This window comes from Mustela lutreola, chromosome 12 (assembly GCF_030435805.1).
Source record: "Mustela lutreola isolate mMusLut2 chromosome 12, mMusLut2.pri, whole genome shotgun sequence".
Lineage (NCBI taxonomy): Eukaryota > Metazoa > Chordata > Mammalia > Carnivora > Mustelidae > Mustela > Mustela lutreola.
The window spans coordinates 3,759,487-3,776,552 of record NC_081301.1 but is presented as its reverse complement, the minus strand read 5'-3'; the positions used below and the strand labels follow the sequence as shown (position 1 = coordinate 3,776,552).

The window sequence follows — 17,066 nt, the reverse complement described above, 5'->3', positions numbered from 1 at the left end:
TCAGCTAATTAAGTGATATTAGGGAGGCTGTAAATGCCACATAAAAATTGGCAGGCAAGCTGCTCCTAATGATGAGAATATTGCCTTGTGGGGAGGGGCAGCTGCCGCTTCCCCATGCGTGTCTCAGAGAGGACCCGCTCCGTGTCTTCAAGGTTGTTCCTGATAAGCTCAGCTCAAGGGTGGCCGCACTTTCTGCTCCCTGTGCCCCGGATACTCGCCGGGACGGGGAAGGCGGGCGCGGAGAGCCACCAGCAGTACTGTCGCCGTTGTCCCCGGCAACAAGTGCTCCGTGCGTTCACGTGTGACACTGTGTTGATGTCCTGCACTCAGCACCTGGTTTGGTCCCCACGGCGGCACCATGAAGCTCCAGTTCCCCCATCTGGGAGGCTAGGGGACTAGGCAGGGTGAAAGCCTGAGTCGCCTGACCCAGGGCACGAGCAGGGGAAGTGGCGCATCACCGACTCCTCATCACCGTGTGGCCCTCCCTGGCTCGGCACCGACGACACGAGGGGATACTACAGTACTAGTCAGGAGGGACTCTCAGTAGTTATTTAACAACCGCTGAACAGCCGGGGGCGACAGTCACAGCCAGTGACAGGGCAGAGGCCTTCAAAATTGAAAAATGCCCTAGACGGAGTCTGCAAAACCCCCAGTTTCAACCCTGGGGATAAAGTGCTTGTGATCACTCACACGGGCAGTCCGGCACGCACCCTCTCCAGGAGGATGTTTACTTGCTGTAGAGGATGCACTGTATCTGGAACTTTGGCTCTGGGCGCCCTGAGACCAGGACCCAGGGGAGCCGGCCCCTGCACACCCCTGCGTTACTGACCGCAGCCCGTCGAGCACCGGCCGCGCGCACGCAGCCAGCGGCCAGCAGCCGAGGCTAAGAGCGCCTTCGTTTCAGACTGTTTGCCCATTTGGTAAGATCAGGCAACACTCAAGAAGGCTGGTGTGAGAAAACATATACAAATAAAACAAAACTGCGTCTCCTTTAAGAACAGTCACCAATTCAGAGTGCTGTTCCTCGACTAATTTTAGGAGGAGAGAGGCGAGAACAGAGAAGCAGTTACTGGCTTCCTGGTAAAGGCGATGTCCCAGGCGTTTCTAGGCACTAAGAAAAACATCAGAAGACACAGGTGGCAGAAGCCGGGTAGACAAGTCTTAGGCAGCTACAGACTAAACTGTCCGGGGAAGAGGAGCGCTCTCATGGTTCCAGCACAGAACTCACACGAGAGAGGGCGGTTACAGCCCACAGACTTGCTCGTCCACATTGTCGCGGTGGCTCTGAGACCGTAAGGCCCTTGTTCTGCTCTTGGACCATTCTCCACGGTGTCGGACAGGTGAGGGATCCGCAGCCCCCCGTGGCACGCCTGCTCATGACGGGTGTGCGGCTGCCTGCGCAGACAGACGCCCTGGCAAACACGGCAGCTCCGCCCTCCCGCAGCAGATAGTACCGGGCCTCCGTGTCTCCGGGGAAGATGGAAATTCTGGAAGGTCTGTTACCTTTGCTTCTCTGAAGCAAGTGCTGAGTCTACCAAGCTTCAAATCGGAACTGCATTTCGTAGGGGGAAAGGCTGTGTTCGTGACGGATGTTGCTAAGGGGCCACTCAATATTTTACCACCAGCATCGACTCCCTGTGCAGCTGTGTGTGTCGGGGTCTGGGGTGGGGGGGCGGCTCTGACAGGTCCGCATGTAGGTGTCAGGAGAGTTTTGTTAACTACGACTGTATTTGCGTGCCGGGGAAAAACGCCTCGCGCTCCCTGTCACAGCCAAGGACGCAAAAGGAGCCACAGACCTGGTGATTAAGATCTCATTTGGGGACACCGTTTCTTTCCCTGAAGACTGGTCAAGTGGAGGAGCAGAAGCACGGACGAGGTGACCCTCCCTGTGCCGTGGCGGGGAAACACGTCCCTGAGCTCACAGGCTCTTGGTTTGAGTTTCTAACACCCAAATTCCTCGTCTGGTGCACGGCAAAGCGAGACAGATTTCGTGCAGCGTGAGGTGGATTTGGTTTGCAGGTATCTGAGGTTTGCACGAACACAGAACTACTCCAGGCAGTAAACCCCATCAAGTGGAATGCGGCATAATTTGACGAATTTAGGGCTATTACTTGATCCGTCCATACAGAACACAGGGAACCGCTCTTTCTTGACAGATGGATTTCAGAGGAGACGCCTGAGCTCAGAACAATCACTGTGGCCACAGCATAACTCTCTGCACTTCGTGGGCTTTAATGGACTTTTTCTTCCCAGCACTCAAAAAGCAGCAACTGGCATTTGCTTGAGCCCTGACTGAGGTGTGGAAAATCTGTCACGTTTTCTCTGCCGCTTACCCTGACCACGATTATACGGTCCGTGTGCAGATTAGCTGCAAAGTCATTCTTCTTGCGGGAGTGACAAGATTTCCCCAAACGAGAAACGGTGCCTGCCGCACCCCTGAGTTCCCGTCTGAGTTAGCGAGGAGGGGTGGGGTGCGGGGGTGTGAGAGTGGAGAGAAATGCCTTCAAAAGAAGGGCATAACAACCCAAAAAGTAGCTGTAACTGAGTGGTGACATGGCCAGAACAGAGAGCAGCATTGTCACGGGCAGAGTAATCCTGTGACACACTGCTGTCACTCACCACCCGGCTCCCTGCCGCGCCAGCCAGACATCAAAGGCCGCCCCATACCATCTTACATGCTCTTTATCAGCTAATCAGCCCATTCTTCCCTAAATAAAGCCCTGTTAAATCCCCTGCTCACAGGGGTATAGTAGTCCTGGTGCCCATCTGCTAGCAGGGTCAGCCGAAGCAGGAGGCGGCGGCTTGCTCTCTCCCTAGTGGCTTCTCAAGGTAAGGACAATGCTGGCTCCAAGTCCCCCTCCCAACAGCCTCCCTGCCTTGCCGCTCCGTTTTCCGGGATCTGGGGAAGAGCTGAGGACATCCCAGTCTGAGGAGCTGCTATCTGGATTAACACTTGCTAATGAAATGGCCGGTCATAAAGGTACATCAGCTGCAAACAATAAAATACGGGAGCCACGTTTATCTGCGGGGAGAGGAAGCAGCAAAATACGAGTTTCCCACCAGTAATCAGCCGGCAGGCATATTCCATCTTCTCGCAGTGCCAGCATTTTAGAGACGGCGGTAGGACGGCCTGGCTTCCGGATCACCGGGAGGTCACGCTCAGACCTGACCGCAGGCCTCACACACTCAAAATCAAAGTCAGCCTGGAGAGCTAGCAGCCGCCTCCAACCCCAGACGGCGACCCGAGGCCGGCGCCATCGTGCCTGGGAGTGGATGAGAGGCGTCTTCTCCCTCTGGGAGGACGGGCAGAGAAGTCACCGGCTGCAGCCCCGCCCAGAACACGTAGCAGGGGTGGCGGGCAGCGCCCTGCCCCTCAAAACCGCCTGGAAGAAACCAGAGCCGGTGTGTCTTAGTCTTGTCTGGGCACGGATGAAAGCAGTGCTGAGAACGACTTGCTTCACAGAATTACTGGAGGACAGTCCCATGTGAGAGGTGCTAACATAAGAAAAAAAAAAGGAACCCTCTTAAAAATCCCCAGGCTGGCAGTAGAATTAGGTGAGTTTTATCTGTTACAAAGAGCCTTGTAGGTGCCAAGTCCCGGAACAGGAAACTGGATGTTCCAGGATATGAACCCACCTGGTTGCTGGGTCTGTGTTCTAAGGTGCTTCATCTGTAGGACCTGCCCTTGTGCTGATTCTCAAAACAGTCCTGGGAAATCGCTAAACACATCGATTTCCTCCTCCCTTCTGTAGCTGGGGAACCCGAGGCCCTGGGAAGTTGAGCAGAGATGCGGCCCAAAGCCCAGCGGCTCCCATCACAGTGGCACTGCAGCGGAGTTCAAGTCCCCTGCAGGCAAGGCCAGCGATCACATCCCTGCACCGGGCGGTCCTCTCTCCCTTTGTCACCGTGCCCCAGAGAAATCAGGCGCTGACGAGGGTGGCGGTGGCGAATGCGCCAGCAGCCGCTTTGCGGGGACGTGCAGGAAACATGCACAGGTTCTCGGTCAGGGCAGGTGGACGCGGCATTTGTAATTGATAAGCAAAAAGAACGGCGCTCCACACAAAGTAACTGCCCAGAGCGTGCAAGGGTTCCCTGCCCCCCAGTGTCTGTTCAATCTGTCCCCCCACCCACGTGCTACACGAACTCCCCCTAAAAGCAGCCCGTGGGATCGGAAGGATTCTGGCTCCTGCAAAGGGGCTGGGGCTGGTATTAAAGGTACCGCTTGGCTCTGAGGAGAGAAAGACCTTTTGCAAAGGTATTTTGTGGAGTTTCAGGACTTCCTGAAACTGTGGAGCCCAGGCTTCAGCCTACAGGGCAGCCTGCCTCCCTCTCCTCCGGAGGACCTCTGGATAGCTGGGAACATGCTTTCTGCCGGCGTGCCTGGCGCTTGCCCCTGAGTGTGCTCAGCACCAAGTAGAGCGACATGGTGCGAGGCGTCCCGTGGGGGCCCCTGGAGCCCGCCTTTCAGGGCCCACCCAGCCAGCAGGAGAAAGGCACTAAGCTGGAACACGCCGCTCCTTCCAGCTCACCAGGACAGGGCCAGGCAGATTTCACAGAACATGCCAGAAGTTTTCATACAAGCCCTGGAGAACTTTCCAGGGTGAACCACAGCACATCTGAAGCTTTGGCTCTAGCAAGTCCCGAAGTCACTCTGCTGGTGGGCAGGGAGGACAACCACAGGTTTGTCTTGCTGCCCCTGTAATATCCCCACAACATCTGGACCCGGCAGGAGACCCCACTGCATTTATGCAGGTGCCTTAAAAACCTTCAGAGGAGGTGTTTCTCCTCTGGCTCCAAGCACTGACTACTCTGAGAGAGGGGCAGACCCTGGTGATGATTTCCCACAAGGGCCAAAGACGGAGGTGCTTACCCGGAGCGCCGCAACCTCGCACGTCCCTCCCCGCTGCCGCTGGGCGCGGAGCTCTCCACACCCACCTGACTCCCAGCGTTTGTCGCGGGGCAGACTCCACTCAGCTTACCTGCTCAGGTTTGCTTTCCTTCTCTTCACAGCTGCGACACCAAGATTCTGGGGGGCGTCCCTCAGCCCGAAGCTCTTGGCCACGTGGCCGAGGTGCAGCGACCGGACATGGAAGATGGGCTTCAGCTCCCGGGGGTAGGTGGCGTAGGCGCGGATGAAGGCCTGCAGAGCTGGGAGGAAGAAGGGTCGGAGAGGCCGTCAGGATGGGGGCTCGGAGCACCCCACGTGCCCTGGCCTGGCGGCCGTCCTGCCCACTTTATCGTGCCGGACAACGCGCGACATACAGCCTGGACAGCGCCACATACAGGAACCACCCAGATCTTAACTTGCGTAATTTTTTTTTAATTCCTCAAAAAATAAACCAGGAGGACACAAGTATTTGTTGACTAAACCCAATCTATTTTCAGATTTTACTGTGCAGCGTGTCCCCACCCTGGACGGCAGAGGGCCCGTTTTCTTCCCGGTCCCAGGCTTGGGGCCTTCCCTGCATGGTGGCTGGGACCCAGCAGGCAGCTGGTAAGTGTTTGTTGTATCAGTGAATGAAAAGCACAACAAGTGAAGAAACTAGGACATGGTCAGTGTGGCATTCCCTCATGAAAAACGAGATCCTTAGAACTTTACGTCACGGAAACATTTTCCTAATTCAATTTCACTTACTTTTTTGCATAGCTAATACATGCACATGTTATAAGATTCAAAAGGTTCCCAAGGCTTTACTGTGCTTGTCATTCTGCTCACCGCAGGCCGCGTTACCGGGGCGGTGACTGCTCTCCCGCGGGCCCCGCCTCTCCCACGGGCCCCGCCTCCACCCGCCCTCCACAGGGACGGCTGCCATGTCCTTGTGGACTGCCAGCATGTTAAAACCAAATTCATTCTAAAGCACCTAAGATTTACTGATACAGTGCTCCTTACCCATTTGAAAACGGCATAAAAAAGGCAATGAAAACAGAATTCTAAAGAGGAGGAAGGCAATTATTAAACTCCTAACACAGCCCACAAAATGGTCCCTCCTCCCTGAAGCACTGCCAACAGCCTACAGGTGTCCGTCCGACAGCGCGTCGTGGAGGTTTCGGTCCTGTCTTAAAGTTAAGGCGGTGGCGCCCCTGTTCTGGAGCCCGGCGCTGCCAGAGAACAGGCAGACGTGGTTCTTGGGAGTGGGGAGCTCTGGCTGCACCTTATCTCGGTATTCCTTTGAGGAAAGAGAGACGCTCCTATACCCAGTTCCTCTGGAAAGTACTGCGGTTCCGATGACAGTGTCTGCCCTTCTCACTGCAACAGGGCAGGAGGGATGGCTCCGAGGGGCCCCAAGCCCAGCACAGCTTCTTTCCCTTTCGAGCCCGGCTCTCCCCCTGGCCAAGCAGAAGCCCAGCACCACGCATCGCACAGAAAAGCAGGCGCTAAACACCAGCCTCACTCGCCCTCGCCTGTCGAGCCACTGGACTGGCAAGTTTGCCCACAGCTTAAACGTAATATCCCAGCAGCACCGGGAGATTGGCGTTTATGAACAGTAATAAAAAGTGTCATTTTAGCAGATCAGCTCCTGGAAGGATCCTGGGAATCCATGAAAGCTCTATTTACTGAGTAAAGTGAACTCCTTTTCCCAATCGATGAGAAATAATAACCAAGGCAACTCCCCGGCACCCCGCCGTCAGCCTGTGTGCACTCTCCCTTGCACCCCGCCGTCCGTCTGTGCTCACTGTCCTTTTTAATAACCAGGGACTCGCTTTTTCAGGGGAATCTTCAACACTTCACATGGCCTGCACCGTCCACTGCTTCTGACACAGGGTTTCAGACCCAAGAGCTGCACAGTCCTCCTCTCTCGGGAGAGCCCCGCGGCCACCGCCCGGGGGGAGCAGGCCTCTTCTCCCCATGCCCCGCCCCTTCCCTCCCAAGCCTCAACCCTGACTCACGATCTACCGAAGTGGACGGCAGCCCCACCAAGCCAAGCCAGAGACTCCACACCTGTACAGTCTCAGTGGCCCAAGGGCCGGCCCAGGCCCCCTCATGCACACCGCTCTCCCCAGGAAGCCCAGCAGCCCCCTATTCCTGCACCAAACGGAAGAGCTGAGGTTGGGGAGCCTCTGTCCCCGGACCCGCAGCCGCCCAGCCAACGGCTCTACGGGTGGAACAAGTTTGCCAAGAAAGGGCAGACGGGTCTTCTCCTGCCACCACCGCGTGTGCAGCATTTGATGCTCCCTGTCCTCACGGCTCCTGTCTCCCTGGGGCCTGCGACACCTGGCTGTCCTCACATCCCTGAATGGCCTCCCGTGTTTGGATGGTCCAGGGAAGCAGGAATTCCTGCAGAAGCTGCTCGCAGAGGCTTCCTGGGGGCATGTCGACAACGCGCCGTGAGCAGGGGCTGTGGGGCCCAGAGGAGCGGAGAGCAGAGGAGGGGGCGTTCACTGGGGACGCCGCAGGACGCCGCGGTCCCTGACAGGTGCGCCCCGGAGTCACGGGCTCCTGTCTCACAGTCGTAAGAGAAATCTACTTCAGTCCTGCTCCTAAAGTCAGAGTCACTGGCCACCTGATCAGGAACAGCAGTGTCTTCCGGATGATACTTGCGGTCAGAGAGGGAGGGAGGGGAGACACGTGTCCCTCCCGACACACGGTGCAAAGTGCTTATCCGAGCACCTGCCCGCCTGCCATCACGCCGCGGGAGGGAGGGAAGGAGCTAATCTGTCCTCAGTGGCTTAGGTGTTCTTGACTTTGAGAAGCAGCCCCTCCTGGGCAGGCACGACTGCTCCGCACGTGGCCCCCGAAGCCGGAGGGGCCCCACTGCAGGAAAGCAGAGGTTCGTAGGTAAAGAACTCCAGATTCCGCAACTTCTCTTCAGGAGTCCGGAGTGCAGCCGTCTGTCGGCACAGTCTTTAGCCACTTGAATCTAGCCAAAGGAGGCAAGAGATGAGGGCAAAGGGCGACTGCTTCCGGAAACAAACGGACAGCAATCCCACGCTGGCTAGGAACAATGACTGGGCCAGGAAATGCGAAAGGAAAACAAAGGCATACGTACTTGGCCCAGTTTCTAACTAGTTTTCTGCCATAAAGGCAAAACCCAGCTGCTTCGTTAATTATTCATGAGGTGGGCTCTGGAATGGCCTATAAGGGAGGCCCGTCAGTAGCGGGGGATTTGCACACGCAGACTGAAAGGCAGAGACGGTCTGGACCTGGGAGGTGCCGTCCGTCCCGTGTCGTGAACTGAACGGCCCCGCACGCACCCACACTTCCTCCACGCTCCGCACGCGCTGAGGCAGCAGAGGGGGCCTGCAGCGGCCGAAACCTGCCAGGGGCGGCTTCCTGCCGGACCATCACCGGTCTGAGGTGGACGTCCACTGGCAGAGAAAAATGCCCATCTCTTTCCTTCTTGGTGCCTCAACCCAGCAGAGCAGCCCGCTCCAGTATCCGTCAGACCAGTCACTCTGCTTGTTTCTTGGCGTGACCGACTCCCGCGGTGGTGACGTCAAACGAAAACAGTAAACCACACTCAGGACGCCTCGCTACAGCTTTACTCTGACGGCCAGACACCCTGAGACAGTCCTAGTGTCGCCAGGAGATCCAAAACACCTCTGACCTCAAAACCAACGACAAAAACGACGGCGTGGCCTTGAGTTCTTCCTTTTCATCGCCACTTGGTCATGAACCAAGAAATCCTGCGCAACCCCTCGTGGCGCACCCCCAGCAAGCTCCCTGCGCCTGTGAACAGACGCCCAGCATCTGTCGCCCCGCCGTGACAGATCATCTACTCCTCTTGAGAGACGCGTGCTGGTGCTTCTCTGACGTGGGTCCGGAGGAAAACCCTCAGGAACTGAGACTTCACTGGAGGAAAACGCGAGCACAGGCGACTAGCAGAGCACGGGCCGGGAGGCTGTGCGCTTGCTCTATTTCTGGTCACGGGGCCATCCCTAGGACTTCATCTTCCGTCCTACACAGCCCTGGTCTGTTCCAGGGTGATGGCAGCCACTGAGGGCTACCTGTAGGTATGCCAGGGTATACAGTAGGCACTCAGAACACGTGCCGACTAACCCATTCTTGTGCTCGATTTCCTGATGACCACAACTATCTGGAACCAGTCCCCGAGCCCTCGCCGTGGCCCCCCAGTCTGTTCTCACACCGACCATCTTTGCCAGCCTCTGTGGGCCATGCCACATCTCTGCTCCAAGTCCTGCAATGGCTCCCATGGCCCTTGGGGTCCCCCAAAGTCCTCGATAGCTTCCAAGTCTCCTCTGTTGCATGGGCCCTCTCCTCCTCTGGCCACACGGGCCTCCCTCCCCGCCCCCGAACTCCTCTGGGCCTAGCACGCCCTTCTGTCGGCAGCCCTTCTGTTAGCAGTACGTGACCCTCAATCTGCTCGAGCTGCCTTCAGAGCAGGGCTCACCCTGACCACTCACTCCTCCACCTCCCTCGCCTGCTTGTTTCCTACAGTTCTTGATACCTTTTAAAAGATTTATTATTTATTTACACTATGCTCACTGTCTGCCCCCCAACTAGAGTGTTAGAGAGGTTAGGGTTTCTGTTTTGACTCCTGATGTATCCCAAGCACCCAGAACGGTGACTAATTCAATAACTATTTGTTAAATGAACAATTTTTTTTTTTAAAATTTTCAATTTCTAAAAGGAAAAGCTGATGCTGTGGCGTTCACACACTGGTAAGCCAGCCTGACATTCTTCTCAAAGCAGCAGGTAACCAGCAGAAAGAAGCAAGGGCCCAGCACGGACCGCATGTCACCGGCACATGCGACACACTCACCAGCCATGACACGCGGCATACCGCCGTAAGAAACATCCTGCTGTTCTAAGCCCCTTCCTGCGTGAACTGCTGAGTTCCCACTAATGCCTGGTGATCCCAGGAGCCACGTCATCCATAAGAGGGCCTGAAGAGTAAATGCACACCTCGCTCTCCGGGAAATTCCCCAGGGATCGGGTTCGAGGTCTAGGCCTTCCCTCGGTCCGTTCTCTCTCCTCCTCCTTTGTATGACCGAACCAAGCCTGCTCAGGTCGGATCCTTCTGGTCCTTACCTTCAACTCCAATTTCCATGCCTACAACGGTCTTTGCTGACATGTCATGTCTCATCTATGCGCTTTTCAAAGAAACACAAAAATGGATCCCTGAGATCCAAGTCACTGGGTCAAAGTTCTCGTCCTATGTAAGCCAAGATAAAGCCTCATTTGTGTGAAACACGGGGAAGGATGAAATTAGCATTTAATATCGCTTTAAAGCCTTCTGTGCCTGCTTCTAGACCCTGTGGAACAAGGGAGGCCGAAGGCTTTTGCTGGAGAGCAGAGACCCCCAGTTGGCCTCTTACTCAGCCTGTCGGGGGTCTGCGGGTGGAGGTGGGACGGCGTCCTGGGGGCTGTCCGTCCACGAACACCTACGAAATCCACCGACCTTTCTTTGCCCAGGAGACCCTGCTCTCACTGGAGTGCACGTAATCTTCAAATACCGTCTGCAGGACTGTGGCTCGTTCTCGGATTTCCTGGGGGCCGGCAGCACGGGATTTCTGGGAGGGTGGCGGAAGGATTAAACAAGAGACAGAGTCAGAGTCAGGAATAATGAAGCACTTTATAATAGATTTAATAACAGTAAAATCACCCGGTAACCACTGAGGAGCCAACAAGGGTAATCCTTTCAATATTACGAGAGGAAAAACGGGAGCTCTACGGATGTTAAAGTCAAGCAGAGATGAAGATGGCTTTGTGAGGGAGAAGATCGGGTCTCTTTATTTACTTGTTTACTTACTTACTCGTCCTCCTGGCCTCTTGCTCAAAATGAATGCCCACTGGAGACACTCTGGAATTTTCCAAGTCCAATCTGGGCATTTAAAACATCACTGAACACAGGCAGGTTTCACATGACTTGTGTGTCCTACCAAGGCCTTAAATCTTCCCCTTCCCTCAAGCTCCTCAGGGGAACAATGGGACCTTCTCTTTAAGAGGGTCCCACAGGGGCCTGCGTGACACTGAGCCTGTCCTTGAATTTCAGAGCGTGCTCCCTCATTCCTGGGGAGGCACAGACTTGCAGTGTTTCAGATCCACTCTTTCAGCCCGGGACCACTGTGCTGGACGCCAGGGCCCTGTCACGGAGTGGGGGGTGCTCCTTCACACCACATTCAGAGAAGACCACACTATCTCCATAGCAAACGTGACATCTGTACGCACTCAGGTTCTACAGACGGAAAACGTTAATAAAAACTCATATCCTTTTCATTCTTCAAAAATCCCAGAGAAAAGATTTCCTTTCTTTATATCCCCCTAAAGCTGAGTGTTGTTTCCTATATCCTTTTTTTTTTCTCCCTAAAGTAAGCTTGAAGCCCAATGTGGGGCTTGAACTCGCAACCCTGATACCAAGGGTCACATGCTCTTCCAACTGAGCCAGCTAGGGACCCGTTTCCTACGTCTGAAAACACGGGTGCTTTCTACTGAACGTGAATCTGAGATCCAGAGAACCCAGATTCTCCAAACTCAACTTGGCCAATACATCTCCCCCAAGACATCGATGCCCTCGGAGATGCTACCCAGCCTCCACAGTAGCCAACACGCACCGCCCACGTGGGTCACCAGGAGACAGTGTGAGCCCCGTCCCTGCTTCCTTTAACCCCGCGGAAGACAGGGTGTCCACACCTGTGTCTGGAGCCTGACCTAGGCTCCAGAGTCTTTCCCTTTTAAAGCTGCCAGAGGAAGAACAAAGGGGAGAGAAGAAAAAGCCTCATTCTTTGGGTCCACGTCCCTCTCTGTATTAATAGAGACTTTAACAACCTGAAAATGTTTTTAGCTTCGTCAAGTCACTCCTGCTACCTGTTTGGTTGATGACAGTCTAGCTGATTTCATAGTACATGGTCCCCTAAGGGTTTTATCCACTCAAATGTCAAGAGGAAAGTCACTCAGGGGCAGTGTTATGAAAGTGGACATTTGCTATTGTCATTAACAAGGATTTTTTTTTACCCTCTTAACTGATGTGAAACGCAAACTTTTTTTTTTCTTTTTTGCTGCCCTCCTTTCGTGAAGCCACCTCAGCAATGCAACTGTCACCTTCCTTGTGTGTGTTTTTTTTTAATATGAATGTGAAATTAGCGAGGATGCCCTTTCCCCTGGCGGACAGAATCCTCTGTTATTAAAAAGTAAAGCACTTTAATAATGAAAACTTTTTCCTCTTTTTCCTGTGTTTTAACTGTTTAAAATTAATGAGAAGGGCAGAATGGTTGTCAAAGCGATATTGAAAGCCGGGCAGCCAGGACCGAATGAGCACAAAAATCCCTCTAGAGTGTTAGATAAACAGAGCTCCAGCCCGCTCGAATCCCTCTGTTGGTTATTGTATACATTCTGTAACAGCTCTCAGAATAGATCTGAGAGCCAGGGAGGCAGAGAGGTTTCAGAATTCCAATAAAGGCCTCAAATTAAAGACAGCCTGGTGCGAATTCCAGGAGAAAATTAAAGAGACCTCAAGCTTAAGTGACAGGTGACTTGCTTCTGTGTCACAACTGTCAGGGGATTTAGTGATAATATGGCAATATATTACAAAGGGCTTTTCTTATTCCCCCTTTAGGTTTCAAAATGAGGCATCTTTTCTTTCCAACCCAAAAAAAAAAAAAAAATTACACACACACACACACATATATAATGTGTGTGTACAAGTGAAATAGGTAGAAAAAAGGCGGTAATACTAGGTTCATGCATTTGAAATCAGGAGGTCAGTTTCAGGGAAATATGAGGAAAAGTTAATGCAGAAAACACAATATACTCAGGAAAAAGCATGTCTTTCTCTCTCTACCCCCTCTTCCAGAAATACTTTATTTTAAAATTACCCCTCTTGAGAATGAGGTGTTTCTCAGTTGTCTTCCGAGGAGGACAGTCTAAATTTAAACTGAAGACAGGGGCAGAGGCAAGCACGCAGCACCAGCTCGGGCCCAGACAGGGGAAATGCTGCCGTAATGAGAGTGGGTCAAAGCCCGGAGGGCGCACGAGTGCCCTGCAGGACCGGCGCGCCCACCCCTCAAAGACGCACAGACCCAGTGCTGGTTAATGGCGCTAACTGGCAACCAGTGGACCAGGGCTAGCTTAGGAAAACAGGGTTGCAACGGTCCACGCTCAGGATTCCTTCGTCCATAAAGCCCTACTGATCCCGGAGAGAAGAGATGATCAAAGGGACTGACGAAAGGGGCTGCTGATCTCATTTTAATATCTTACCACGGCCCAGGCTTTTTGTTAAGATCCGTTTACAGGCGTGTTTCATAGAACCAAAAAAAACTCGTAGAAAAAACATGTTTGGATTGTGTGCATACTTTGAAGATGAAAATTTCACACCTATCAAGAGGCAACAGAGGAGCTGAAGATACTCGGGCTGCATTTTTTGTTTTTTGGGTTTTTTCTGTTGTAAAAAGTTGTAGGTGGTAGCCGTGGTGGGGGGAGCGTGGCTTTTTTTATTTTTCTCCTTTTTTTGGTAAGCACATCTTGATATTGCTAACTTCTAAGGTATTTTAAAAACTAAACGGAAGGGTTTTGTTTTAATCACCTGATTGCCAAGTGGAGTTTCACCCTCACGCTTCCCTAGAACCTTCCGGGTGCTTCCCAGTAAAGTTGAAAGATCAAATTTATTCTCTTTGTAGGTGGGTGAGGATTCGCACACCCAGACGTAGCCATATATATTTCATACACCTAAATATGAAATATACATTTTACAGATGCTTCACTCACTCTCTTTCTGTTCACAGAAGCCCAAAAATGTATGTGCCAAAGGGACATTTACAATGGACTTCAACCGAGCAAGGAGAAGAGGGCCTTATAATGAGGTGTCTGGCTATGTGTGTAAAAGGCCTGTTTACTGAGCTCACATTTATCTGTCTGATGCCAGTTCATGTGTTAGACACAACTGCCCAGATCGCGAACAGCAATTAAAACATACTGTATTTCTTACGAGAAACGGTACTACAAGTTGTACCTAGCACCCACTTTATTCGTCTTATTATTCACACGGATCACACACGTAAACCCCTCTTCCAGGCTGTAGATCTGTGTGATAATTAGGAATGCAGTCAATTTCATTTAGTTTCTCTTTGGCCTCTGAATTCAAGTTAACTGTGGTTAAACAAGCCAGGTTTGCATCAGCGGGACACATGGGACCTAGTATGATTAGTATTCTAAGCTAACCAGTTATTTTGGTATCAGTGAAAGCCCAACCTTGCTGGGCCTTTTTTTCCCTTTTTTCAAAAGATTTTATTTATTTATTTGAGAGAAAGAGAGAGAACAAGCAAGCACAAAGAAGTAGCAGGGGCGGGGTGGGGGGGCAGGCAGAGGGAGAAGCAGGTTCCCTACTGAGCAGGGAGCCTGATGTGGGACTCAATTCTGGGACCTTGAGATCATGACCTGAGCTGAAGACAGATGCTTCCCTGACTGAGCCACCCAGGTGCTCAAAGCGTTTTTTTGTTTTTAAAAACGAAGTCCACCACACCTTAAAAATATAAAAATATGCTATTTGTCCCCCTCCATCAAGGCAGGAGCTTGGGGCTGGGACAAACTGACAGGGCCCAGAAGTGCATGGAGTGTTTTTTGCCGAATTTTAGGTCAACCTCATAGGAACCTTCAAGATGGGCACCCGTGTTCTCAGCTTACAGATGGGAACACTGGGGCTGTAGAGATGACAACCTGTCCGAGGCTGCAGAACCACCAGCTGTGAGGCAGGGACTGAAACCCAAGTCTGCCTGCCTTGGGGCCCCAGCTAGACTTCAAGTCTGGCCTCACGCCCAGGAAGGGACTTACAGGGTTGGGGGTGGGGGGTGGGGAGGCGTCAGAGCACGAGGCCATGGGAGGGCGCAGGTGGAGGAACGGCCGTGGCTCGCTCCTGGAAGAGAAGAGGGCACTGAGGCTGCCCTGGCCCCTCAGGGGGGAACGTGCGTCCCATCCACAGAAGCACCTGACGACCAACAACCCGGACAGAACTGGTGCGTGCCCAGTTCGGGGACAGACACCGACACCAGAGCCGGTCCCAGGAAGTGTAAGTAAAGATGAGACGGGACTGAGACTTCACCGTCTCCTTCTGTGGCTTCACGGTTGCTCTTATTTCTGGGGAGAAGACAGATGCTAATGTTGCAGGGGACACAGCAGAAAGCCCTGGGCTTCGTGTCACCGAGTCTGAACTCGGAATCCCGCATCTGCCACTGACTGACGACGACGACGGACACCCTTCAGACCTGTGTTGGGGTTTTTAGGTTCTTTCTCACTCAATCCTCCGATCTCCTCGCGAGAACAAGAACATGACGTACGAAGACACTAATGCTTAGGAGGCTCTAGTCCTTGCCCAGAGCCACGGAGCTGGGAACAGGGATTAGGAATCCGACCCCGAGGCCGTGCCCTTCACCTCTCCACTACGCTGCCTGCAGGAAGGGTTCCTGCCTCCCCCACACTGCCCCGCGCCTGTAATGAAGTGTCCAGGGGAACATGAGAAAACCCGACCTAGAAGCATGCAGAAGAAGTGTGCCAGGACCAATGAGAGTCTGTTTTTTGACTGGTCCCCTCCCCTGACAACAAACGATTACTGCGGAACGTTTCCTGATGAAATACCGCTTAAAGCAACTGTTGATTGCTGGAGTCTTGCTTAACTGCTTCTCTCGCTTGCAGGGTTCTCTGCTGCGGTGGCGCTCACTGACCAAGTCTCACCGCAGTGACGACGATGGCTAACGTGACCCGAATGAACAACCGTCTAGCTGTGCTGCCTCGGTCTCGGGAACAGTAAGGGAAGCACGCTGCCACAGCGGGCCGACCACGTGCTCCGAAGTCAGGCTGCCCCTGTGGACGTCCCCTCACCCCGCGCTCTAGGCCCTGTCCACTCACCGAGGACGTGGGACAAGAGCACCCGCCTGCCGGGGCCGCTGGCAGGAGTCAATGGGACCGAGTGTGTGAAGAGTGCAGCAGGGCCCGGGACACGTGCTGGGACTACGTCCCTCTGCCTTTTCTAGGATATGCTTCCTCAGGTTCTCTCTGGAACAAGAGGACTAAAGTCAGGGCCTGTCAAACCAGGTCCCAGCCTCAGGGAGAAGATCGATCCAAATAAAGACACCTCTTGACACACAAAAGAAACTCTTACCCCTCATCTATTTGCCTCTAATTTTCCAGTCTATCCTTAGGCTTAAGAAAACAAATGTAAAATATTTAAATAATTAATATCTCATAGACAAAACTGTATCCGGCAACATTACACACACGTGTCTGTGACGCGTGTGTCTCCTGGGCACGGGTCACGTTAGCCATCGTCGTCGTGGGGTGGGGTGGGGAGCAGCATCCGAGCAGGGGCCCAGCCGCAGAGAAGCAGCAGGAAAGGATGCCCCGGGTCTCTCCGTGGAACTGCCTGGATAACACGGATTTTTCTCCCTGAATCTCAACGTTACTCCTCTTCGGAGTGCGGCACCCACACTAAAATGGATGAAGCGGGGTGTCTGAAAGGAGACACAGAGAGATCTCGTTCTTCCATGTTGTCTTGGGCCAATGGGTCCCATCAGTTGTCCTCACTGATAATCTGGACAGGGACCACCAGGGCCGAGCATGTAACCCTGCCCCAAACTCACTCTAGGCCAGAAGGAGCCCTCCTTACTGGGAAGCCTGCTGCGGCCCGGCGGACTTCCGGAATGGACGGCAGCCCATTAACCGGATGAGACCAGCAAATGCATCCGGAGGCAAAGAGAAAGAACCACAGTCAAGGTTTGGTCTCCCTTAATGTTCATGGTCCCTTCGATGCCTGCTTGACAGAGGAATGAACTGTCCCACGCACACAGTCTCCATCACCCCAAATCAAGAAACGAGTGACGTTTGTTCACAAGTACAGTAAGTAAAAAACTCACCTGGCTTCCCCACCGGCTCCCTTTGAAACAGTCGTCCCTTGTCAGAACAGACAAAATCTCTTCCATCTTCATCTCAGACACGCTGTGAACGGAAGAGCACATCGAGGTAAACTTTCTGTTCTTCCAACATCTGGAATCTTGATGCATAAAACTGGCCTGTTCTCCAGCTAATTGGATATAAAGCAGAAGCTACACGTTTACAGAAAATAGTTTCCTAAGCCTTCAGAAGGAGTCTGGAATGAAGGGACCTCTGTGACACGTCAGGG

The 17,066-nt window shown here is 53.3% G+C and overlaps 1 protein-coding gene across 3 annotated transcripts in view; it reads right to left on the bottom strand.

The window, feature by feature from the left end:
• Positions 1-17,066, bottom strand: part of DDX31 (DEAD-box helicase 31) — a 69,057-nt gene that overhangs the window by 11,681 nt on the left and 40,310 nt on the right. For 2 of the 3 annotated variants that reach the window (XM_059141290.1, XM_059141293.1), the window contains 3 exons: positions 16,801-16,882; positions 10,362-10,473; positions 4,980-5,148 (listed from right to left, as the gene is read on the bottom strand). In XM_059141290.1, coding sequence (XP_058997273.1) covers positions 4,980-5,148; positions 10,362-10,473; positions 16,801-16,882 — 363 coding nt within the window. Of the gene's footprint in view, positions 1-951; positions 3,496-4,979; positions 5,149-10,361; positions 10,474-16,800; positions 16,883-17,066 lie in introns of those variants that run through there. The other variant, XM_059141291.1, reaches the window with a different exon arrangement.